Source organism: Podarcis tiliguerta (assembly GCF_965153285.1).
Source record: "Podarcis tiliguerta genome assembly, chromosome: 1".
Taxonomy (NCBI): Eukaryota; Metazoa; Chordata; class Lepidosauria; order Squamata; family Lacertidae; genus Podarcis; species Podarcis tiliguerta.
In genome coordinates, this window is record NC_139534.1 from 48,502,074 (window position 1) to 48,527,923 (window position 25,850).

Sequence of the window (25,850 nt, forward strand, 5' to 3'; positions counted from 1 at the left end):
AGGACTTAGTATTCTCAGTGGTAACTAGAAGCCACATGATTGTGAGTGTGTGTGGGGGGGATAAAATGAAGGAAAGAGAGTGAATCAGCTTGCTTGAGCCCAGGAGTCATCAACCTTTGGGGGCCAGTGGGTACATTCGGAATATTGTGAAAGTTATGTGGGCACCAGTCATAAAATGGCCATCATGGGTATGGGGCATAACACAAAATGGCTACTGTGGGGACAACAAAAGAATGTACATACGTTACCTCACCAGGAACCCTATCTGTGTACTGAAAAGAACCTATATCACCCCCCACCACCACACTCACTCACAGAGGTAAGCTTTTTGCACCTCTTATCTCTTCCCAACTGAAGGGGAAGAGTTTCTTATCCTGGAATCCAGAGTAAAGAGGAACTGAGCACAAGGTTTTTGTGGGGGGTATACTGCAGCATTTTGTTGGTGGTCCTACTTGTCAATATCTAAAACCTATTTACAATGACTTATAACTATTAAAACAAGTTATAAGTATTGTATGGAGAGAAAGCATGTAAGTGACTGCTTATTCTGTAAACTCAGCTCCAACTGAGAGTCTCTCTTGGTTTACACAGTAAAATACAACCATCTTAAAGAGGTAATATCCACAAAGTCATATTTCAAGGGAGCTTTTGCTGAGATTATTACCTGCGGAAATGCTGAAGACAGCTTTTCTAACGCCTCCTGAAAGTGTTGTGTTATACCTGCTTCTCTTTTTTCCGTTAGCCAAATGTCATTTGTAGATCCCACTTCACATGTCTCCCACTCTCACTTACGCTTAGGAGCATAATGAGAAACGGACATTTCTCATTTTAAAAAGATTGTCTGAAAACTTCTACACAGCTTCCTGTTGTTAAAAATCCAGCTATTGACAGGCATCAATAGGCACCTTGCAAGGTTTTGTGTGGATGCCTGGTGGTTACGTAATTAAAACTGTGCAGATGGAAGGAAGCAACAAAGCTTAAAATAATTCAAGAGGGAAAGAGTCTGGAGAAGAAAATGTGCCCACATGCCATCTTAAATAGGAGTACTTCAGTCTTTAATATCATACAATGTACTTAACACAGGATTTTATTGCTTATGGTATTTGTTATAACACAAAGAACTTCCAACTCAGGCTCATCCATGTGGCAGTTCCCTCCCGTGTAACAGGAAGTCCTCCTGAGTCCCTGAAGGGCTGCATAAGCACTGCCTGGGACTTAGACCTTATTGAGTGGACTCTGTCGCCTCAACACCCAGGGAGGCAGGATGTTTCTGGAAGGGAAGAGCAATATATTTTAAACTCCTGCGAGAAGGTTGACGTAAAGTTGCCAGAATAAACTGCTGGACTATTCATCCTGTACCAAGGTGCTCTTGAGTGGGACCACTGGCTCACTGTTGTGGGGTATTGTCTGTGAATCCAGGAAGGCTGCCTTAATGCCCAGAGAGAGGCATCTTTGTCATTGTTGGGGGTAATATAGAGTGTGCTGTAACACTGACTTAATCCCTAATATAAAATGGGAATTGAACATCCCAGTGGCTGTGGCCACTTGTGCAAAGGGAGAGGAAGGTGGTGGGAATGAACAGAGGGGTCTTTGGATGTACCCCCACCCATGGAAGTCCAAAACACACCCTCTTATTCCCCCCCCCCAACATGAACATATATAAGGTGAAAATGAGATTTCTTCTGGGGTCAAAATATTTCATAAGCACTTCATTATAATTCACTTTTCTTAAAGAGAATTTGGAATGCCAAGGATTTTAGCTCATTAAGTAGAGATGGATTCTCCTGAGGGAAATATCAAATTGACCCTTCTACCCCATATTCACTGCTATGGTGTTACTTTAGAGGTCTGACTAGAGGTGCTATCATACTGTTACCTATAAAAATGCAGTAAGAGAATGAATTTTTTCCCCTCATTTGAATTTACTATAGTGTGGAATAAGAGATCTCCCTGGGGTCATCTCATTGGACAAAGCTGGCCAATTAATTTAAAAATATAGGAATAAGAAATACAGTGGTAGCTGGTTAACCTCTTACTGATGAGACTAATATGCAAAGGCTTTAAGCATTGCTCCCCACTGCTAGACACTAAACATATTCACCGCATTATTAAGAATACAATTGGCTCACACAAGGTTTATGTATAGACAGAGACCTGCCTTGTCTTGTTTACACAATGTAACAATAAGTTGGGGGCACTCAAATACCTCTTAGCTCCCAAAAATGTGTTAAGGGGTCCCTGATAGTGTTCCACCACCAGCCCCACTAATATACTAGCTATGCTACTGATATCATGTTTTTGCAACTGTGTAAGGCACCCTTTGTGAGTACCTATGAATGAACCTATGGCTTGATTGAGTGATCCCCCTAAATATTATGTGTGTGCTCTGACCATTCTTAAGGCACTGATGGCACAAATGTTGCTGGTAAAGGTGAATGTGGTGTTAATGCATTATAATAAGCCAGACCTAGATTGAGAACGGGGGGACGTGGGTGGCGCTGTGGTTAAAACCTCAGTGCCTAGGACTTGCCGATCACATGGTCGGCGGTTCGAATCCCCGCGGCGGGGTGAGCTCCCATCGTTCGGTCCCAGCTCCTGCCCACCTAGCAGTTCGAACGCACCCCCAAGTGCAAGTAGATAAATAGGTACCGCTTTATAGCGGGAAGGTAAACGGCGTTTCCATGTGCTGTGCTGGTGCTGGCTCGCCAGAGCAGCTTCGTCACGCTGGCCACGTGACCCGGAAGTGTCTCTGGACAGCGCTGGCTCCCGGCCTCTTAAGCGAGATGAGCACACAACCCCTGAGTCGGACACGACTGGCCCGTACGGGCAGAGGTACCTTTACCTTTACCTTTAGTCCTTCAATATGGGAAGCTGTTTTAAACCAAGTCAGGCCATTGGTCAATCTATTTAGCTCAGTAGTATTGACAGTGGCTTTCCGGGGTCTCAGACAGCAGACCTTACCCACTCCACCTGAAGATATCAGGGATTGAACCTGAACTCTCTGTATTCAAAGCAGATGCTTGACTACTAAGCAAAGGATGAATGTCTGTCTCCAACTAAGCACCTGCCCTGCTAGTTTGTAAACTCAAAGTAAGAGCTGAAGCCAGCTGAGAAGCCTAGCTGTCTGGGCCACCAAGTCAAGGTGGAATACTCTGCTTAATCTGAGTTGCACTCTGAGATCACAGAAAGTGCTCTCAGCCATGATTGCTTGAAACCATGTTCCATTAATTTCAATACAGTTTACTTCCAGCAAAGTACATTCTGGAATTTCAGTCTAAATCTGTGGTCATGCAATCGATGCCTGGGTATCATAACAAATTAAAAAATAATTATTTCATATGAGTATTACAAACTTTGGTGGTGCTAAAGAGAATTTGCTTTGCAGCAAAAACTTACATTGTTAGTATTTTGCTTGGGATTTGAAGCAGAGAACTTGTGTTATTTAGCAGCTCATAATGGGTGTTTCTGCTTGAGTGAATCATGTAATCAAAACACATTGAGATGGAGGGTAGTATCTTAGTGTAACCTTGTCAACTGGGGAAAATGCTCCATTTTCTCTGCTTACGTCTTTAAAATGGCCAGACCTATACGTATGGCTCCAAATAAACAACCTAATTAACTAATTTAACAGCTACATATATTTGGCAAGCTTTCCAAACAACAAAGGTTTTTTGTGTTTTTTTTAAAAAATAAATGATATACTAAGCTTGTTATCCAATGCTATTTAGTGTTGGGTTGTTGTGGTTTTAATTACATTATCTGTATTGCATGATATTTTTGACAGAATTTGGGTAGGAGGAAGGAGACTATTTTCATTTTAGTGTAGATTAGATAATTTGGCAGGTTCCTTCTCACAGTCTTATAAGAATGTATATAAAATGTCAGGGAGCATTATTCCCAGGGTCCTACTCGAGTGTAGGATGAGGTCCTGACAGATGTCTCCAAAGACCAAGAATTATCCCTAAAGCTGCGAGGAACATAGCTGCAGAAAGATAGAGTATAGCTTTTGGCATACTTAATTTCTATATCTTTTCCCCAGTCCATACATCTCTTTCTTGCTTCACATACATTTCTGTAGAATGGCCAGAGGCCCAGGATCCTCCATCTCAGAGAGGGGGACCATTAACAGCAGGACACATTCTCTTCCAAGTAAGATTTCAGAGCCACATGTCAATTGCTGGCAGGGACAGAGCCAAATGTGGGTGGAGCAATGACCATAAATGTTACTGTTCTATAGTAAGCTATTCTACCCAACCACACCACTGTATTCTGTCTAGGAAAGAAAGAGTCTATATCAAAGCTCAAGGACACATTTTAGCCACGGAGAATGGGAAGTGAGGCCAATAAGATATGAGGCATAGAAAAAGAGGGTGTGGCTGAAGACGTTGTGTGGCTTGGAGAGAGAGTCCTAAGGGAAAGGTAGAGACGGGGCGGAGCAAGGCGGGTGCAGTCTGCCCTGGGTGTCACCTCTGAGAGGGGTGACAAAATGCTGTGTGGCAGTCAACGTCTGTGAGAGACGGTGTGGTTTGGCTTCCCACTGCCAAAACAGTCCACCTGCCTTATCACAAGGCACGCAATCTCCGCAAAAAAATGTCAACCACTCTGGCTTCCCCCCAAAAGCTCAACAACTCTGGCTCCCCCAAAAAATGAAAGCAAGTCAAACCATTTTTGCAGGCAAAATAAAAATAAAAATAAAAAATCAATGGGAGGGGGGTGGCAAGAATTTTTTTGCACCACGTACCACCTGACCTTGCTACGCCACTGGGTAGAGAAGCTTGGGTGATTACAGTTGGCCCCTGGGCCTGAGGTTTCCCACCTCTGTTTTTAGGATTATCCTGTATGATAAAACTAAAGTTTAAAAGCAGGTGTAACTTAAGCAGGAACAGCTTGCTTTTTAAGAAGGGGAACATTTTGACCTGCTAGCATGAAAAATCTTCTACACAAATATGAAACTTACATGAGTTGTGTCCTCCTTTGCCGCTGTTCATCCTACTTGTTGTCATCATGGCTGGCTGAGGCACCTTTTCAGGGTCAGATCAAATTAGGAACTCTTCAAACTGGCCCCTACCAGGGCCTGAGTGTCAGAGGGGTAGGCCTGTAGCAACATTAGAGGTGAAGAAAAGGCGAGGCAGCAATGTTCAGAATTAAACAATGTGACTTGCTTGGATGATAAGAAGTCCCAAGAAATCCCAGACTTTTATACCTAGGTAGATGACAGATCATGACTGTCAGCATTAAGGATTCCTGGTGCCCACTCATCATCAATCACAGCTCTGAATTCACTCAATGACTATAAACACAGAGCAGCCAGGCTGGCTCATTTTGCAGAAATTGCAAGAATTGTAAGAAAAAAATGCATTTTTCTTTTTTAACTTTTTCTAAACCTTGTAGGCACTTAGTTTTTTTAAAAAAATAAAAGATAAGAATTTGAGCTCAGAAATTATTTATCCTTCCTATCTGCCTTTCCATACCCCACCCCACCCTGTCCAATACCTTTGCTGAAGCTCAGGATATTTATCAGTATCCATCCAGCCTTGCTGGGAAAGTGATTCTGAACTCAGGGTGTCACCATTCTGCCTTTAAAGCCCTGAGCCTGTAGCCAGCTTTGTCTTAGAGTTATATAGCTGTAAGATATGAAGTAATAAACCAAATATACTACTTCACAAGGTGCAAAGAGTTTGGTAGGCCTGCTTCTTAAAGTCAATGATCCCAGCATAGTCAAATGGATCGTAGAATTTTGCATGTGCACTAAATCTCATTGGAATTAATTACACTTTTCACGTGCAGCATTTCAGCCTCAATTAGTGGGTGTGAAGTGGCCTGTTTGTTCAGTGGAAGGCAGTGGGCAGAGTTATGCCTCTGCACTTTCTTGCATTAGGAATGCAACAGTGCAAATTAAAAAAACATCTGTGATGTGGGGATCTGCACCTCCCTAGTCTTTCCTTTTCCTTCGGTTCAGCTCACCTCTGTGACTTTGGCAGGAGAGAAAGCATTAGCAGCCGCTTGAAATAACTCCCTGGGAAAGCAGTTAACCTCCAGTCTGTTGACGCACCGTTCGTGTTGGTGTGCCAACTCTCCTTCCTTCCATTTACAGTTCAGACCTGTCCCATTACCTGCCTAATAAAGTGAGAGGGAAGATAATCGCCATAGTCATTATGGTAGCCAGCTTGTGCAGATCTGTGAAGATGCCATGACTTTGGCGTCCTGGGGCTTGTGCTATCAAGTGAGATAGACACATCAGCCAGTGCCTGATGCTGCCACTTAATTTATTATGCCTTGATGAGTGGACAGTCTTTTTTTCCAAGGGAACCCTTTCGTCCTCTCATGTGTAGCTGCAATGTTCTTTCTGCTTTTTACAGATGCTTTGCCAAAGGTTGAGGAATTGAGGAGATTGTCTGTTTCCTATCAGCATCACTGCAGACACACATTAATCCCAGTTTAAAGACAAAAATGTTTCACACAGCAGCACACCCCCTTTTAATGGATTCTGATATTAACAGGTTAAAGTGTAGCTAAATGAACAGCATCCTAGATTTTAATAGTTTTTGACTTGTGATCACGACTATTGTGTGGGGCAAGGCTATATATTTGTTGTTTGTTGTTGTTTAGTCATTTAGTCGTGTCCGACTCTTCGTGACCCCATGGACCAGAGCACGCCAGGCACTCCTGTCTTCCACTGCCTCCCGCAGTTTGGTCAGACTCAGGCTATATATTACCTTGAGACTATTGCTATAGGCATAAGTCTGTCTACCTGCCATCTTCAATTTTAGGTAATATGTAGTCTAGCCATATTATGTAACTTCCAAATGAAGCAATCACAGAACCATATAATTGTAGAGTTGGAAGGGATCCTGAGAGTCATCTAATCTAAGCCCCTGCAATGTAAAAATCACAACAAAAGCATCCATGACGGATAACCATCCAACCTCTGTTTAAAAACCTCTAAGGAAGAAGAGTTCATCACATTCTGAGTGATTCCATTCCACACAACAGTTCTTACTGTCAGAAAGTTCTTCCTGGTGTTTAGTCAGAATCTCCTTTCTTGTAACTTGAAGCTCCACCTTCCTTGTGACAGCCCTTTAGATGTTTGAAGACAGCTGTCATATCTCCTCTCAATCTCCTCTCTTCCAGGTTACAAATACCCAGGTCCTTCAACAATTCTTCATAAGGCTTGGTTTCTAGACCCCTTATCTGCACATGTTCCAGCTTGTCAAAATCCTTCTTAAATTGTGGTTCACAGAACTGGAGACTGTACTCCAGGTGACCAAGGCAGACTAGAGTGGTACTATTGCTTCCCTTGATCGGGACACTATACTTCTGTTGATGCAGCCTAGAATAGCATTAGCTTCTTTTGCTGCTATGTCACACTGTAGGCTCATGTTAACCTTGTGGTCTACTGAGATCCCGAGATCCTTTTCACATGTATTAGCATGACTTATTTTTTAGAAACTCATGCTGGGTCTTAGTAATCAAAGCATCCTTTTCCTAGTGCTGACAGGCTGACCATTTAGTTATATGTTCTAGGACCTTTCCTGATATTGACTGGTCAGTAGTTACTAGTAGGGTCTGTATTGTGGAAGACCCTCCATGAATATTCTACCCTGGCAGCTACATCACAAGATTTCTTTTTTTTACCCAGGAATTTTAATCTGCTGTAATTCTTAGTTTTGCTTTTTATATACTCCCTTGGGTTTTTTTTTTTAAATTATAATATGATGTTGGCTTGTACATTATCCTGAAATCCCTCAAAGGTGAAAGGTGGTAGATAAATGTTTTAAATAAGGAAACATTCCATAACTTAACAAATTCTATTTCTTTGCAGGTCTTCCAAGGGAACAGCAATGCTGACAGTGTCATGCAGCATAAGTTTCTGCACTCAGTGAAAGCTCGTTTTGTGCGCTTCATTCCTTTGAAATGGAGTCCAAGTGGGAAAATTGGCCTGCGGGTTGAAGTTTTTGGGTGTACATACAGTAAGTATTTCCTATGATTTGGCAGAAATGCCACATTTCTACTGAACTGCTGGGTACCACATTGTAAACTTCCCTCTGTTTACAGCCTCTATTGCTAGACCATTGCACTCGCTGCATAGCTACAAACTGAACCTGTCACCAGATGTATACTCAGTAGGAAACTGTAGTCACTGCCACTCTCTGACAAACAGTGCAATGCCACCCGCGAAACAGCTGCTTGTCTCATTTGCCCTTTTAGCAATGTGCAGAATGGCCTACAATGTTGCAGAATTGTAATATATGCAAGCAGAACCATTTTTAAAGTTTAATTTCTTCTGCTGCAGATGGGCGAATCAGCCTTAAATTAATTTTTAATAATGGAGAAACATGTGCCTGTGATTGCCTTTTATTATATACTAGTCATGACTATTTAAAAACATAGCAAAATGCCAGCGTAGCAAGTTGTTACTGAAATAGTTTTATTCTAGAAAGAAATGTTTTCTTAATAAGCAATCAACTGAAGTTTTATTTGCATAAGTGTATTGTAGAAGCTGGAGCTTTAAGATAGATGCCCATTAAAATGCCAGATGATGATGAAAGTTTCAAGCGTCCCAAAGACTGAGAAAAACAGAAATACCATTTAGTTAGGAGTGCCCTGAGTTGGGAAAAGGTGGGTAGATATGAAATCAAATAATCAGAATTCAGATTTCAAACTTTAACTCTAACCTTGTATAATTAAAAGGTTCAAAATTGCGCTGAGGATTCTTAGTATCTAGATTATGGACTAGATTATGATGATTAAGATTAAAATTTGTATACTGCTCTGTACCCCCAAGTCTCAGGGCAGTTCACATTGGCCTGATCCAGCTCTTTTTATGATCCTTTTATGTCCTGGTTTTTTGTGAAGAGACTGTGTTGTGCTGAGCAGCAGAGAATAATCAGCTTCAACATGCTCCTATTGCCTGTTCCCTTTCCTCTTTGCCTTCTTCAAAGGAAGGATTTTTACAAAAGGTCAGTCAGGCTATGCTAAAGGGATAGGTATTTTTTTTTTTAACTTAGAGGACTAATGATTCTTGATCTCCACATATTCTTTATTGTTGCTTTCAGGGCTAAAATAAGAGGAAAGTCTTGTATCTGACAGCCTAATGTTGTCAAAGAAGAGGAAATAGAAGGGGAAACAAGGGCAGAAGGATTGTGGATGAGCAAATAATATTACTGCAGAGTGCAAATATTTGGTAACATTGGCAGGAGGTGAAAGGTTTGAGGAAAGCTTTGGGAAAAAAACCCCCCAGTAATAACAGAAGTAAGTCCTTTGGCCGGAGGCAAGCTGGAAGTACATCTAGAATCTTTCTGTATTCCAGTGTTTCCTGGTAGAACAGGACTAGTGACATATCTAGTACATCAAAGTGCCTCTCTCTCTCTCTTTTTTTAAAGGTGACCCGTGGTGTTCCCACCCAAAAATGTGTCTGATGTTGTCAGAGACTAAGAGGATTTGAAGTGCGTGGTGGGGACAGGGGACCAGGAGAGTGACCCAAGAGAGGGGACCAACAATTTATGGGGTTTGATGCCACTCGCAAGGCAGGAGCCAGGACAGGGTTGGGGAGAAAGAGTTTGAGATGGAGGAAGACACTCTAGATGAGGCAGAAGAAGAGGCTTTTCAGCCTGCAGATGGGTCAGTACACTCCCCACATCCTCCTCCCTACTGTCCCCTAGAACCAGGAGGAGCTTGAAGCAGGAATAGCAGCAGTTACTTCCGAGCAGGAGAAGTCAGGGAAGGGTATATAAAACATCAGGGGGCAGATGTCTCCTGTTACTGCAACTGCTCCTCAGGGTCTAGACAGGTGTCATACATAATGTCAGGTTTGGGGCAAGTATGGACATGAACAATCAAGGAACAATCAGAGTCTTAGCACGCTCCTGATTCCTTCCTGGCAAGCAGGACTTGCTGTCAACACCAGTCAGCTGATTGGCACCAACAACAAGTCTCTGGAATCATCTCTGCAAATGAGTTCCTGATGGTGAACTGCATAGTGCAGCCACTCACTACCTAAAGTGGGCTTGATCTCAGCGCCCATAGCTGATCAGTGCTAACAAAAAGCAGACTGGGATTGGTGTTTACAAGCCAAAAATACAAAAGTTGTTCCCCTCAAGCAGCATCTACAAAGAGGGGGAAAAATACTTTGGGCACCATTGTGCTGTCAGGTGGCTGACAGCTATGTTCGCCTATCAAAATAGCCCACAGGGTGGTAGTGGATAGCGGTAGTTGGAGGATATTCCCCACCCCTGCTCTATAACATGGCCAAAACCTTTTCTATATCTAGAGAGCAATTGTGACAAAACTGGACATAACCCTAGTATGGACTGCAGGAACTGTGAGGTCTCTCCCACTAGAGATATTTCAGAGTCTGCTGGCTTTTTCCTTTCTTTAAATCTCAAGTGCACAGAAAATGAAAAGTGATGAGCTGGACAAGGGAATAAAAGGGAACCTGATTGTGAATTAATTAGAAGAGCAGTTGGGTGACTGCCAAGCTGTTACCGTTTGTTTAGGAGCAAAGCCAGGAGAACAGGGCTTTGAGTTAAGTGTCTCATTAGAACACCAAGGGTAAAATCAAAGCATGTGTTTCATTAGATGCACCCTCTCCTGATCATGTCATGTCATTTTGCTTAAAAAGCCCTATATACTTATGAAGTAGACAACCAATCTGAAATGTATTGAAATGTATTGATCAAGATGAACAGTGATCGAAACCACAAGTATTGATCTGACATTTTTGCATGGATGTGTCATCGGAATCTCAAGATCAATATGCCCGACACCAAAATTATAATATTTCCTTCCAAGCTTTCATTTTCTTATTCACTCTCTTCAACCATTGGCAACATCACCACCCACTTTGTTAATCAGGCACGAAGCCTTGCTTGTATCCTTTCTCTCCTTTTCTTCCATACTATGACCATTACCAAATCACATTACTCCTATTACAAAAATGTAGCTCTCCTCTCTGTTCTCTCAGCAAAAACTACCACCAATGTCTTTTTAGCCTTCTGACATTTTTTCTTCCTAGTCTCCCATTATCTCACCTTGATCTGCTTACTCGCCTGTTTTCAACAGTTCCATGCAAAAATTGTGGACCTCTCCCATTGTTCTGACCACATGACACCCTTTCTTTAAAAATGTACGCAGGCTTCCTCTGTCAAACTCTCTGTGGTCTTGTCCCCCTTTACTCTATGCACTTAAACCACATTCCCAACATTATTTGCCTATTACTTTCATCCATCCAACTCTATCAGTTCCCCTAGGGTCTCATGAAACAAACTCTGCCCTTATGCATGAAATTGTTTCTCACAAGCCCTCTGTACAATTGTTCCCCTTATTTCCTTCAAATGCTTCTTCAACGTTTACTTTTTTAAATGGAGCTTTTGGTTACTTGGTTCAAACACCAATCTACCAATAAGAGTAAATACATACAGTTGATATAATTATGTGTTCTTCTCCTTTTCCTCCCTTTCCTGTCTTTTCCTATATTTGTTTTTAGGTTGTAGGCTCCTTGCAACATGAACCTTTCAAATCAGTTATTTGTAAAGTGTCATGTACACAGATGGTGCTGCAATAATAATAATAATAAGTATTATAATAAGGATAATGCAGTAGTAGTAGCAGCAGCAGTAGTAGTATTGCACTATAGTTGTCTTAGAATGTTCAGCTGCTTATCTGAGGGAGAGTTGCAAAATTTGCTCATGTTGCTTTTCTTTCTTTCTTTCTTTCTTTCTTTCTTTCTTTCTTTCTTTCTGCAACACCCTTTGGTGTTATTCCCAACACTCAATTAAGTTTAACTAAAGAGAGAGGGGAGCCATATGCACTAGGTCTACCCACTCACTGTGGCCCCAATACTCTCCTTGTTATTTTGGTTCACAGGGGGGGAGCCTGCATGCATTCAAGAGGACAGCAGATGGATAATGCGGGAGGAGGGTTGGCAGAACTTTTGGGGTGGGGCCAGTGTGCCTTGCATGCACTCTGTTTATTGCTCCATACAATCTTGAATTGCCTGAACAAGGCTATAGATTTTCCCGGGTAACATATCATTTTGTTTTCTGTGTTAAAGTAAAAAGAAAAGAACAGAAAACCTGGCCAACAAGACTATATACAGAACAAATGCAGAAACCATTTACTCCCTAATCCCAAACAGCAATCTGATCATGATGACAAGACAAACAACCAGAGTTATATCAGAGGACAAGTGGAGACAAATGGCAAGCTGATTGTTTGGGATGCCTGGAGGGAAAACAGGTTATCATTACATTTCAGAAAGGTCTTGTTAGCTTTATCACTGGCAAATTCTGCTGACCAATGGCAGCATTTTTTTTTTAATGGGAAGAGATTGATGGCCACACTTCAAATGCTGATTGTATTCTACAACTTACATCGTAGTCTAAAAGCATCAGCACAATCCAGCATAAATTCTGCTAACTGACTAGGAAGAAGTGTATGTAAGGGAGAGAGAGAGAGAGAGAGAGAAGGGGAGGGGAGGAGCATTGCGATTCAATGACTGCAGGAAACTCTTTGCTTTCAGAAGTTAGGAAGCCTGCCTTCACCTTGTGCTTTCATATTATGCTTTTGGAGAAAATGATTGTGCAAACCTCCCTTATCCTACCTCTTCTTTTCCTGCACTGATTGTGTCTTTCATGCCATAAGATAAAATTAATGTACTGGAGAGAAATGCTTATGAACTGAAAGCAGTGATAGCTGAAGTCTTCATAGCAGAGTAAGAGAAAATGGATAAAGTAACTCTCGGGATCAGCCTGGCTGAACAAGAAACCTATGGCAATACCTTTAGGGATGCCAGAAATCTGAGTATCCTCTGTGACATTGCAGGGATCCTGGAGTGTGACTTGGAGTGTTCATGAGGTACAGCTACTTTGAGGGGGGATTGAAAAAAATATCACAGACCATCATTAGTATCAAACTCATGCCTTAGTTGCAGTAGAACTCCTGAGTCCTGTGATCATCCCACCATGTTGGCTGCTAATGCTAGGTCTGAAAAGCCTGAGGGCAACTCCCCACTCCACACCCAAAAATCCCCAGCGCAGTCTGAGCATCCTCAGTGGCCACAAAATGTTGAGCTCCAGTTGGAAAATAAAAATTAGGGAAGGGGGACTAGAATGTGCTTCTAATATCTGTGAGGAAGACACAGTTGGCTGGCTGTCAACTTGAACAGGAACACTCCTCCTAGGAGGTGAGTATATTCTGACACACACACACACACACACACACACACACACACACATATATCTTGCAGGTCACACTTGTTTCTACTTCTGCACACTTTGCCTAAGTGTTCCAGTGGTCCTCCCCGCTTTGTCACAATAAATTTCTGATTTCCACTCCCTTAATGGGAGTTGATGCCATTTTTTTCTTTTCAGAAAGTCATCTTTTTTAAGCTTTGCTTCATCTTCAAACTGCATGAAGTGTATGGTTTTTGACATGTAAGAAGTTCTTATTATGTTTAAGTAGAAGCCAGTGATTTGTTGTCATGCAAACTGTCACTGATGACTTCTGAATGTCACGAGTGCTAGCTTTGTAGGTGTCATCTGTTTGTTTTGCTTAGGGTTCTTCATTCCCCCACAGATTTCATGTCAACAGTGGAGCAGAAGTCTGACATAATGTACTCCCCCACCACATGACAATGCTGCTCTACTGAATCCATGTATACAGAAGGATGAGAACATACACAATATGCCGTTGCCAAGTAACAACAAACCATTAAAACTTGTAGTAGAGTTAACCCCACTCAACTTTGGTTTATAGGAAGCTCTTCTCTGCCTTGTCATTGGGCAGACATTGCATTTCTGCATTCAATTCCCACTACCCCTTAGTAGGGATGGGCAAATCGGCCAGTTTTGGTTTCTCTCAGGGCTCATCCAGACTGCCTTTTGTGCCACGTTTCTAGGCACAGGTCCAGGATTTTTTGTTTTTGTTTTGTCCTGGCACTTTCCTTGGGAAACCCCATATTTTACCACTGAATCAGAGCAAACAGCAATTGGATTTTCCCAGAGAAAGTACTGGGACAAACAACAATGATAACAACAACAACACTTGGACCCCCATTGTGCAGCCCGGACACTGAGGTCCAGCTCCGATGGCCTTCCCTCACTGCGAGAAGTGAAGCCACAGGGAACCAGACAGAGGGCCTTCTCGGTAGTGGTGCCCGGCCTGTGGAACACCCTTCCATCAGATGTCAAGGAAATAAACAACTATATGACTTTTAGAAGACAGCTGAAGGCAGCCCTGTTTAGCTAGCATGGGTAGGCAAGCTAAGGCCCGGGGGCCAGATCTGGCCCAATCACCTTCTAAATCCAGCCCGCGGACAGTCCGAGAATCAGCGTGTTTTTACATGAGTAGAATGTGTGCTTTTATTTAAAATGTTATTTATGGGGCATAGGAATTCGCTCAATTTCCCCCCACAAAATATAGTCCAGCCCCCCCACAAGGTCTGAGCGACAGTGGACTGGTCCTCTGCTGAAAAAGTTTGCTGACCCCTGCCCTAGTTGTATGAAGACATTATTTGGCTGGAAAACTGTGTTGCGAAATTTGCAGAAGTGCAAATTTCAAGCGGTGGTTGTGTTTTGGTACACATGGTCAGTTTAGGTAAGCTCACCTTTAGATGTGAATTGAATTTCTCCCACAGTAAGTCAGGCTGGTGCCATTCACCTTATTTTGAATCAGAATCGGCTCACTAAAACCCTTTCTCTGCCTTGAAATGAAAAATTCTTACTGGTATGGTGCAGAAAAACCACAACTTATTCCTTGTCAGCATCAGGGGGATTATTTTCATTTCCCCTCTCATTTGGAAATAACCAGTCACCAACTGATGGATTTTATCTTTTTGCTGGAGTGATGGGGTGGGTAACCAGAGTGTTAAGAAAAACAAATAGGGAATAAGCACCAGAAGATTGAATGTGGTGCAAAAGATTGTACTGGTTAATATCATAATTGCATCTTAAAAGAGCAAGGCAGTCTGAAAAAAGAAAGAAAGATGTGAATTGAAAAAAAAGATGTGAATTGAAAAAAAAGATGTGTATTGTTTCAAAGTAGTAAAAATTTAGATTGTGAGCATCGTTAAAGCCCATTCACAACCCTCATTCCCTCAAAGAATCTGGGACACCGTGGTTTAAGCATTGCTGGGAACTGTAACTACTGACCCAGAACTCATTGAGGGAAATAATATGCTTCAAGTGTGTTTTAAAGGTACAGTATTTATACAGTTATAGGCTGGGTAAGACCTGCCATGCAAGGGGAGGATGCATCCTGATTCAGGTGCCACCATGAGTGGGGAATAAAAAAAGGCCAGAATTTGTATCTGAATGGTGCAGGATGACTTTTTAAAGAGATGGCCCTCTTTAAATAGGCCGAGGGATGGTCACTATTTGGTCTCTGCTTCAGGCAGTGGAATATACTGATTTGACACTGAACTTGAATGCACAAATATTTTCAAAGACTACAGAATCCCTAAAGATTTGTAGGTTTGACCATGTAGTATTGAAATTATTTTATTCTAGATGGCTGCTGTGCCTCAGTTCTACCAAATCAGATAATAGGATCAAGGTTTTGTATCTTTATGAATTCTGAGAAGTTGATGTCAAATATAGCTGCTAAGGCTGGGGCATTATGTGACTTGATGTGGCTGCAGCTATCATTGCAAAGAAATGCTTTTGTGCAGAAGTTCACACAGTTTTGCACATGCCACCACAAACATCAGAAGAAAAAGTTGGTGAAGACATGGCCTGTCCAATTTGTGCATTAACAATTCACCCATGTGAGGATACTGATTTTTAGCATTGTAGAGTATTCAAAGACCTTTGCCAAACATGAGCTCGTGATCTATACATGAGAAAGGCAAGAGAAGTCCACATACTGCAGATTGGGACTGGGAGTGAGAGGTAGCATGTTGCCTAAGGCTGTGTATTAAGTTGGTGGACAGGCAAGATTTTAATTTAGGGATTCCTTACTTAAGAACTACAGTGGAACCTTGGTTCTTGAACTCAATCCATTCCCAGAGTCCGTTCAACTCTCGAAACCATTTGAAAACTAAGGTGCGGCTTCTGATTGGCTGCACGAGCTTCCTGCACTCAATCGGAAGCTGTGTTCGAAAACCAGAACACTTACTTCCGGGTTTTCGGCTTTCGAAAGCCAAAGCATCTGAGTGCCAAGGCGTTTCGAGAACCAAGGTAGGACTGTAATGAACATACAAGAGCCCTGCTGGATCAGACCAAACACTCATCTAGTTCAGCATCCTTTTCTCTCTCTTATACTTCCAATATTGTATGACATCATAATCATTGATATCATTATCTTCCATTACCTTGTCCAATCCCCTTTTAAAGCCATCCAAGTCAGTGGTCATCACTAAGGGCTTTTTCCAATTATATTTTATTGGTCATCACTATGCTTTGTGGCAACACATTCTGTAGGTTAAGTATGCAGGACGTGAAGTAGTATTTCCTTTTGTCTAACTGGAATCTTCCAACATGATTCACACTCTAATTAGGCTATGCTAGGAGATGTCCCAGCGCCCCTAAAAGCTCACTTTGTGTAAAGGAAATGTTCTCAAATGTTAACCTAATGATATATGGCTCCGATTAAGATTCATTATATATATGTGGCTCAGGTAATGACCTTTTTTGAAAGGGATGCCTAGAACAATAATAGAATCATCGAGTTGGAAGGGACCCTGGTATCATGTAGTCCAACATCCTGCATTGCAGGAATCTCAGCTAAAGCATCCATGACAGATGGCCACCCAACCTCTGCTTAGAAACCTCCAAGAAAGGGGAGTTGGTCCACTGTCAATCAGCTCTTACTGTCAGAGTTATTCCTGATCTTTAGCTGGAAACTCCTTTGTTGTAACTTGAAGCCACTGGCTTCAACTTGAAGAGACATATGAACATCATACAATAGTTTTGTGGATTATTGACCCAAGGAAAACATGTCTGGTGCCATCATTGTTGCAATTAGACACCAGGCTAAAATAATTTTTTTACTTATTCAGGCACTTGGTAGTTACGTTAGCCTATACTGTGGTGCTCATCTCATTATGGGGTGCAGTAGAACTTGTCATTTTTGCTGTTGGGAAAACATTTTTGGAATTCTGTTATTCTACATGGCTTCACATTGTATTTTTTTTTGTATATTTTATCTGTATTTTATCCTGTGGAGTTGCTTTTGAGACCTGTTTTGTATGGGAACTGTAAACCCTGGATGACTGCTGAAGCAAGGTCACGCTTGAAAGCCCGTGACTCTGCCTTTAAGGCAGGGAACATAGATATATACAGAGGGGCAAGAACAAAGCTCAGGAAAGGCATTAAGGTGGCAAAACAACAACACAAGCTTCAAGTGGAGAATTGCTTAGCCAATAACAACATAAAACAAGTGTGGCAGGGACTGCAGCACCTAACCAACTATAAGGGCAATACGAGGAACATGGTTAAGGCTGATGACTCGTTGGCAGAGGAGCTGAATATCTTCTTCTCCCGCTATGAGGTTAAAAGATCTGGTATAGTAGCTCCTGCCCTCCAGCCTATAAATTCTCAGCCATTCATTCTATATGACCATGAAGTGAAAGCTGCGTTGAGGGCGGTGAATCCCAATAAAGCCCTTGGTCCAGATGGGGTGCTGGGGATTGTGGTAAACAACTGTGCCGATCAACTAGCAGGGGTTCTGACAAGGATTTTTAACATCTCTCTGCAAATGGCTTGAACAGGGTGTTTGACAAACCACCTACACCCATGGAAAGGTGCCTCTGAGCTTCTCCTCAGTCCACCATCAAAATGCATTAGAGAGACAGGTGCTAGAGAGACTTTTCAGAAGTGGCCTCAGCTTTTGAACTCTCTCCCAAAATAAGTAAAGGTAAAGGGACCCCTGACCATTAGGTCCAGTCATGGACAACTCTGGGGTTGCAGCGTTCATCTCATTTTACTGGCCAAGGGAGCCGGCATATAGCTTCTGACTAAGCTGCTTCTGGTGAAACAGAGCAGCGCACAGAAACACTGTTTCCCTTCCCGCCAGAGCGGTACCTATTTATCTACTTGCACTTTGACATGCTTTTGAACTGCTAGGATGGCAGGAGCAGGGACTGAGCAACGGGAGCTCACCCCGTCGTGGGGATTCGAACCGCCGACCTTCTGATCAGCAAGCCCTAGGTTCTGTGGTTTAACCCACAGCGCCACCCGCGTCCCTCCCAAAATAAGTACACATGGCCTAATTCTTTTAAATGACTTTGTTTCAAATTACGTTTTGCTACAAATGCTGTGAGTCTTTTTTTTTTTTGAAATGGTTCATTTCATTTGCATTTCAAACATTGATTTAAAGTTTTTAATTATCTTTTGTAAGCTGCCAGGGGAGGGCTTTGCTCTGGACACCTGTACATAAATATTGATCCTTCCTGCTTAATGTTTATTTGCTTTCTTTCCCCTGTAGAATCGGATATTGCCGACTTTGATGGGAGGAGCTCCCTCCTTTACAGGTTCAACCAAAAACTGATGAGCACCTTCAAAGATGTTGTTTCCCTGAAGTTCAAGAGCATGCAGGGAGATGGGGTCCTATTTCACGGAGAAGGGCAGCGTGGAGATTATATTACACTGGAGCTGCAGAAAGGGAAGCTCTCTTTGCACATCAATCTGGGTATGTTCAAACATTTCGGCATATTTTTCAGCACGGCGGTTGTTGTTATCATCTTCTTCATCATCCTTTCCTTAAATCTGCCAATTCTAAGGACAGGTTGGTCAAAAAGAATTGGGAGAAGTTGAGTAATCTATTGACATACATATTATGTTGTTGTTTTTTAAATAATTTGTTAAAATATGGTTCTGAGTTTTGAAGGAGTATGTCCTAAGCACTCTTGCTGTACAGATGGCATGTCTATACGTAAGCACTGTGGCAGGTAACATGCGAGCTGACCCAGCCCCCTGAGCTTCAGCCCAGAGCCGATTCTTTACAAGTTATACATCTATTGGCTCCCTACATGATCTGCACTCTGCAGATGCTATAAGATAATACTACAACTGTCATTAATTGAGTTTTTGGGTGTGCTGTGTTAGCCTACTGAATTTTGACATCTGCTTATGCCCATGAACATAACATGCATGTTAATTACTTAGAACTAACATTTGCAAATTACCTGCAATGTTCTGGCCATCATTTCTGATATCTTCAAGAAGTTCTCATCAATCTATGTGCTATGTTCAAATCAAATTCCTTGGCTGAAGTTCTTTGCCTGATTGTGTAGTTGGCGTCCCATGGAAATCAGTAAGATGAGCAGTATGCTAATGTAATACTCTGAAATAAGTCACTTAGGGATGGGGGTGGGATTTGAGGGTGGTATGCTATGCAATCTGGAACTAAGCTGCCGAGTCCATACTTCCTGAAGCATGTGTGGGTTGGCATGCTCCAGAATCTATACCCCTTCAGAATATGAATGATGTGATCTGCTCTTTATTATTTCCGTTAACTTTACCATTTCCCAGCTGCTAGGAGCAACCAAAAAGCAGTGACTTTAGTGCAGTTCAGTGGTCCAAGAAGCGACCGCATGTCATTCTAATTGATAAGTATGGAAGTATTGCACTGGCTGACAGAAGTGACCTGACCCAACACAGTATCTTAGTCATTGTGTGTAAAGCTCTAAACAGCTCTAGACACACCAAGCTAAGAAACTACTTTTTTCCAATATTAAACATCTTGGGCCTTGTGACTGTTGGTGGCACTGCTGCTGTGTAATGTCCATTTGGAGTTGACTCATGATAGAGCCTTCTGGGTGGTGGTAAAACATTAATGTTTACCTAGGCATTAAATGACAGATATGTGCTGTCCCTTGACATTTTCAGCTGCCAGGAGTATGTGATTTTTTTAGATCCTTTTAATTGTCTCTGAATATTTTAAATAAGTTTGTGTGGCTTTTTAATTGCATTTTATCATGTTTGTGTTTGCTGCCCCTGGGAGCCTTTGGATAGAAAAGTTGGATACAAATTTACTAAATAATGCCTATGGGGGAAAAGATGGTTGTGGCCATCTACTAAGCCAAACCATGCAAGGATGTATGCTTACTTCCTAGACCATTTTAGGAGCAATTTTCAACCTGCTTTCTAGCTGCTCTAAGCATGGAAACCACAAACCGAAAGATAAATACAAAATAAAAAGCAGCCCTAGGACCACTGTATGAAATTGTAAGCAGATTTTAAAATGAAATTGTGCATGTGTTTCTTTAAATCACACATTAAGTTGCAAATGGGGAATTAACAGGTTTTCAGAGGGTTGTGTGTGAAATAGACATGAGCAAATTAAGGCAGTTCTACCCCTCGCTAGGCTTTCTCCGAAATAAGTGTGCATAGGACTTCAGCCTTGGAAGAACAGATAACAAGTGCATGACAAGTAGTTTCTGGGAAAATCCAGCACACAGTTGCGGATTGCGAGATCTCTTTTACTCAGTGCGACATGGAGCACAGTCCTAAAGCATGTTTATTCAACAGTTCCATGAGATTGAATCCCGCTGCTCAAAGACGGCAACCTTAAATGTGCTTAACTATGCGCTGGATTACCTATTTAGAGGTGTTTTCCTTTCAGTCCTGCTGCCTGAATGACATTAATCTGGAGGCAGACACAGATTTCATTTGACTCCACTTAGCTGTGCCTTCTCCATAGGTACCTGGCCGCTTCCTTACCTATTCGCTGCTTCTTAACCTACACGTGGTATGCTTTCTCTTTGATGCAGGTTGATTTGCTTAGATTGTATCATTGCAAATCTCCTTAGCTGCTTTTATACATGGTCTGCTTCAGCGTATGTTCATTACAGAAAATCAATAAAAATTGGCTTGTTAGCCTGTCAGCTTGTTAGGAAATATGATTTCTTTAAGGCTTTGATCATTTGATTCATTTTGAGATTGTTCTGCAAACAGCAGAAGCACAGAGAAACTAGTATTTTAGAAAGGCAATAATGATTTATGTGACATTCTTGGGGCAATAGCAGTATTATTTATTCAATAGGATCAGTTTTCCCTCTCTAAAATTTGCAGTGGAACCTCATTCTAGCCTTGCCTTTAGAAATCCCAAAGATTTCAATAAAAAGTATGCATGCCACAGTCATTTGATTAACAATGTGAGGAACTCATGCCATTGCTGAAAGAAAGAGTTGCTGTGTTTGGTCCCCCTGACATCCTTATCCTTCAGCTGGGGGAGAATGACCTCGTCAGCAGAAAGAATGTGGACTTGTTGTGGAACATGAAAAAAGACTTGGACAAACTTGTTGTTTTATGTCCCAGAACAACCTTGTTCTGGTCTTCGCTCCTAAAGAGAATGGTTTGGCGCGGTGCCAAATGGCATTATGGCCATTGAGAAATCCAGGAAACTCTTATATTGTGTGATTGCCCGCAAAGTGCGTTTTATGAATGGCCTAGTTATCTCTCATGATGGTATCCGGATAGGCAATCAGGCCTTGTTCCGGGATGACGGGGTTCATCTTTCAGATCGGGGGAATGACATTTGGCTAGGTAACATCGTCAGCAGTATTAGGGATTGGTTACAGCTGTGAAGGTATTGGCGGTGAGCCTCTTGGGCTCAGGTGGTGGTTAGGCATTGGAATGTGTTGTTGGTGTATGGAAAGGCAAGGTGTGGCCATCGCCTACCCCTTCAAATTTGGGTATTCCATTAAAGGAATCCGGCGGTCGTGGATCCTGTCTGATGCCTGTGTGGCGGGGGGCCATGGCACGACCCTCGGTGACATCAGGGGAGAGCTTATAGTTGTATTAGCATCAACAGGCTCCCCCTACTGGTAGATAACCCCTCTTTTGGCTCACCCCTCTCCGAGTGGGTGGAGTCAATCTTCCGTGGTCCAATGCTTAAGCCAATACCTTCTCACTTGCTGTAATCAATAAAGTTGTGGCCTTTTCTTGCCCATTAACCTTATACACTGTGTCCACGTGCCTTTATTCCTCAAAGCGGGGATCGGGTCCTCGAACCACAATGTAATTCCTCCATCAGCTCAGTATGCTTAGGCATATATAGAGAATTATGTCTAGGGACTAGGTGGTGCCAAGGATGTAACGAGGTAATAGTAGGGTTGTCTTTTTTTTTTTAAGAGTTTTGCCCAAACTTGTTGAGCTTTTTGCCAAAATCACCAAAAAAATATAAAAAAAATTCTTAGCTATTTTTAAGGTAAATCAGCAAGAACGACACTGCTGACTTGGGCTGCCATACATCCAGATATTCCTGGACATTTTGCCGAATTTAGGTAATAGATGACAGGAAGGCATTTCTCCCAAATGATGTCATACTTCCAAGGACATCAACTGGAATATGCCACACCCCAAAGTGGCTCTCCTGGTGTGGCAGAAATGCAATGCTAGCTTTGCAGCAGAAGGGGCACTGTTGCTTACTGGGAAGGACAAGGGAGACCAAAAAGCAACCATTTTTGGTGTGTCCAATATGTGTACAACCGTGCATGCTCACATCGTGCCAAACTTGTAAGTGACCCAAAAACATCACCAAAAGGGGCAGAACGGGGAAGGGGGTGGAATGGGGTGTTTTTTCAAAGATGTTTCAAATATACACAATTTCACTTAAACCCACAGTGCCTTGGAATGTAACCTTCCGCATAAATTGAGAGTTGCCTGTATAGCGCATTCCTCCTGCTACAGATGTGGTTGCATAGCCATAATTGGTGATTCCTTGTGTTTGGTATTCATCCAGATCTATTTGTTATATATTCTTAGTCAGGTTTGGGCAACTCTTATTTATTCTCATTAATTAGCTATCAGATTAATCTGTTAAGAGACAAATAGTTAATGAACTAAAGCCACTAACAGCTGGTAAACTTGCTTCTGTTCCCTACTCCTTAAAACAGACAAGTTTGCAAAGTTTCAATTGTGTTGCCTACCAAAGCTTTTTCCTTCCCTCCCTCCTTTTGGTTAGAAGATGATTCTTTTCTCAGATGATCATTTCAGAGGTTATGCTCCTGCCCATCTGTCCACTTCAAGGATTCATTTCACAGCTGCTGCAGCTCTTCACTGCGCTGGGTCATCTCTGTCCACGCAGAAAACAGGTCTTTGATTCCCTGTAATTGAACCCCTGCCTTGGGCGAGGTGCGTTAGCTGTGTGTGATGCATTCAGCTATCGGTATGCAATCAAGCAAGGAAAATAAGAAAGCCTGGAGTAAATGTCTGGAGTGTATAGAAAAAGAGTTCATGTGAAGCATAAAGACAGCATCAGGTTCCCCAAGGAGAAACAATAACAATAACAACAATAATAAACCCTTCCTATTTTCCTATTTCTGGTTCTTGTTTCTTCCTTCCTTTTGAAATGTAAACCTAGTGCAACTGTTCATTATTGTCAGCTAAGAGAGCTGTCTCTTGTGGTTAAATCATAATAATTCAGTATCATGTGATATTTCCTGAGCCACATTCTCCTACTTCAGAAATAAAGGATTTTGTCTTCTGCAATGGTTTTCCTGATCTGTTATACTATATCCCAGGGGCAGGAACATTTTTCAGGCTGAGGACCTCATTTGGTTCTCTCTCTCTCACTCTCTCTCTCTCTCTCTCTCTCTCTGTGTGTGTGTGTGTGTATGTGTGCTTGTGTACAAACCATTGGTGGGTGGGATCAGAGGCAAAAGTTGGCATAATAACAAATGTGAATTTAACATCTTTGAAATAGACTCGTTTCTTCACACTGACACATCCCTATCTGTCTTCCATCCAGGCAAGCGAGAAGTGTTATCAGAGCTCAAGGACAGCCTGGCAAAAGAAACCCCCCAAAAACTAAGGATGCAAAGCAGGGCTAGTGAGGAATATGGCTCAGAGAAGAGGGAGTGTGGCCTGAGGAGAGTCCCAAGGTCCATTAAGGATGCATTTGACCCCCAGGCCTAAAATTCCCTTAATCAGAGACATGGATGGAAATTATTTTAAAACATCATTGCATAGCGATCTCTCTCTCTCTCTCTCTCTCTCTCTCTCTCTCTCTCTCTCTCCTTAGAAAACAGATCAAATTCTAAATGACAAAATGAATAAGGGGCATCAGGCAAGTAGGAGGAAGATTGTGGGTGGCAAAAGAGCACTAGACAGATTGTAACAATACATAGCAAGAACCAAAGCAGTATATGTTAGAGAGACATTTGAAAATAACAAAATGAATTTCATCATATTAGTTCTTCTGCACAATAGTGCTTTCTCATAAGAAGTTTCCTTACCGGAAGACACACATCTTGCATAGTGACAAGCTTGCTAAAGTTAAGGCAGCAACTAATAATATTTCTCAATCTGTATTTTTAGGTGGGTGAATTCTAGGCATGCCTACATAACTAGTGATTCATAAAGCCAAATGGAGCCCACCAACCTTGTGTTGTGACCTGCTGAGTGCTTGATAGCCCCCAGTACCTACTTTTCCAATTTGGCAGGTAGACAACAGAACAAGGCTTTCCCTTTTGCAGTTTTACTTCTGCAGTTTAGCATGAAGGCCTGCTCTGGGGCCTTTTTTATGTACATTAACTTTTTGCCACTTATAAATTAGTGGTGAATGCTTCACCAACAGCACTGGCACATGTAACCCATCATCCCACCACTAGAAATTTCTTCTCAAAGTTCCAATTATTTCTCATGAAATTGTTCAGATGTTTCGCTTAAGAAAGAGTCTAATAGTTTTCTGAGAAATTTCACGTTAAGCAAAAGAAACAGCAGACAAAACATAAACATAAAAAACAGGCATTTTCAACTCTCAAACAGTAGTAATAGCAAAACTGCAACAATGCTTTGATTTGAGAGAAGATAATCCCTGTACGAATTAGCACCTATTCCATCACAGAGAACCAAGTCAGATTTATCTGCAAATAGTTGTGCACCTCACCCTCATCCTTGCCCTAGTGTGAAGATTTGCAAAGATGGTAAACCAGGCATTCCCAACCTTCGGCCCTCCAGATGTTTTGGACTACAATTCCCATCATTCCTGGCCACTGGTCCCGTTAGCTAGGGATCATGGGAGTTGTAGGCCAAAGCATCTGGAGGGCTGCAGGTTGGGGATGCCTGCAGCACACTCTTAAATTCAATAAAGTTCATAGTGGGCACTTAAAAGAAATAGAATCCCAATAGGTACCAAAGTTTATTAAATCTTTAAAGAGGGGATTTTACACTTAACAGGCCAACTCCATTTAAGTATCCTGAAAACGGTCTCTAGTTTGAGAACATTAAGTGTTTTGCCACCTCAACTAGCATTATTTGCAATAAACTCAACAACTACCGTATTTACTCAAATGTAATGCATTCCTTTTTTGGCCAAATTATATATTGAAAATTAGGGTGTGTATTAGATTTGATGGTGCCAGAAAATACTTTTTTGGTTTCAAGGTTTTGAAAATTGAGGTGTGCATTAGATTCAATGGTGCATTGAATTTGCATAAATATGGTATGTAGTCTACCAGAAATTGGTTAATGGTTCATCAGTGGACCACAGTCTACCCTATGCCCACCCTGATCTATACTTGTGTATATTTACTCAGAAATGAGTTCCGCTATGTTCAGTGTGGCTTACTCCAGTTGTGTATATAAGATTTGAACCTTTAGATGCAATCTAACACATCCCATTCAGAGTGACTGACTCACAGCTAGTGTGTGTAGGATTGCAACCCTAGTCTAGGTTAAAATGAGGTGACATCTGATTCTATGATCAGTTGATATGTGCTATATTTAAGTAGATTTTATTTTCATCTGAAGATACTGAGCTAAAAGCATTAAAAGGAGAATTAGTTTTTTTAAGCCTTTTCTCATCTTCCCTTTTCTGATTAATTATGTTTGTGACAACTTTTGAGAGCTTTCCCCTTGTTACATAAACCCATTAACATGCTTTGTCCTCAGCTAATCTCTTTCTTT

General features: G+C 41.8%; 1 protein-coding gene and 1 long non-coding RNA gene across 3 annotated transcripts in view; both read left to right on the top strand.

The window, feature by feature from the left end:
• LOC310673250 overlaps positions 1–25,850 on the top strand; it is a 611,626-nt gene that overhangs the window by 423,321 nt on the left and 162,455 nt on the right. The gene's annotated exons all lie outside the window — the stretch shown is intronic.
• Positions 1–25,850, top strand: part of CNTNAP5 (contactin associated protein family member 5) — a 298,496-nt gene that overhangs the window by 110,191 nt on the left and 162,455 nt on the right. For both annotated transcript variants that reach the window (XR_014508745.1, XM_083430378.1), the window contains exons 4-5: positions 7,823–7,970; positions 18,424–18,627. Coding sequence is in view for 1 of the 2 variants with exons in the window: in XM_083430378.1 (XP_083286504.1) it covers positions 7,823–7,970; positions 18,424–18,627 (352 nt within the window). In the remaining variant the exon portion in view is untranslated. The remainder of the gene's footprint in view (positions 1–7,822; positions 7,971–18,423; positions 18,628–25,850) is intronic.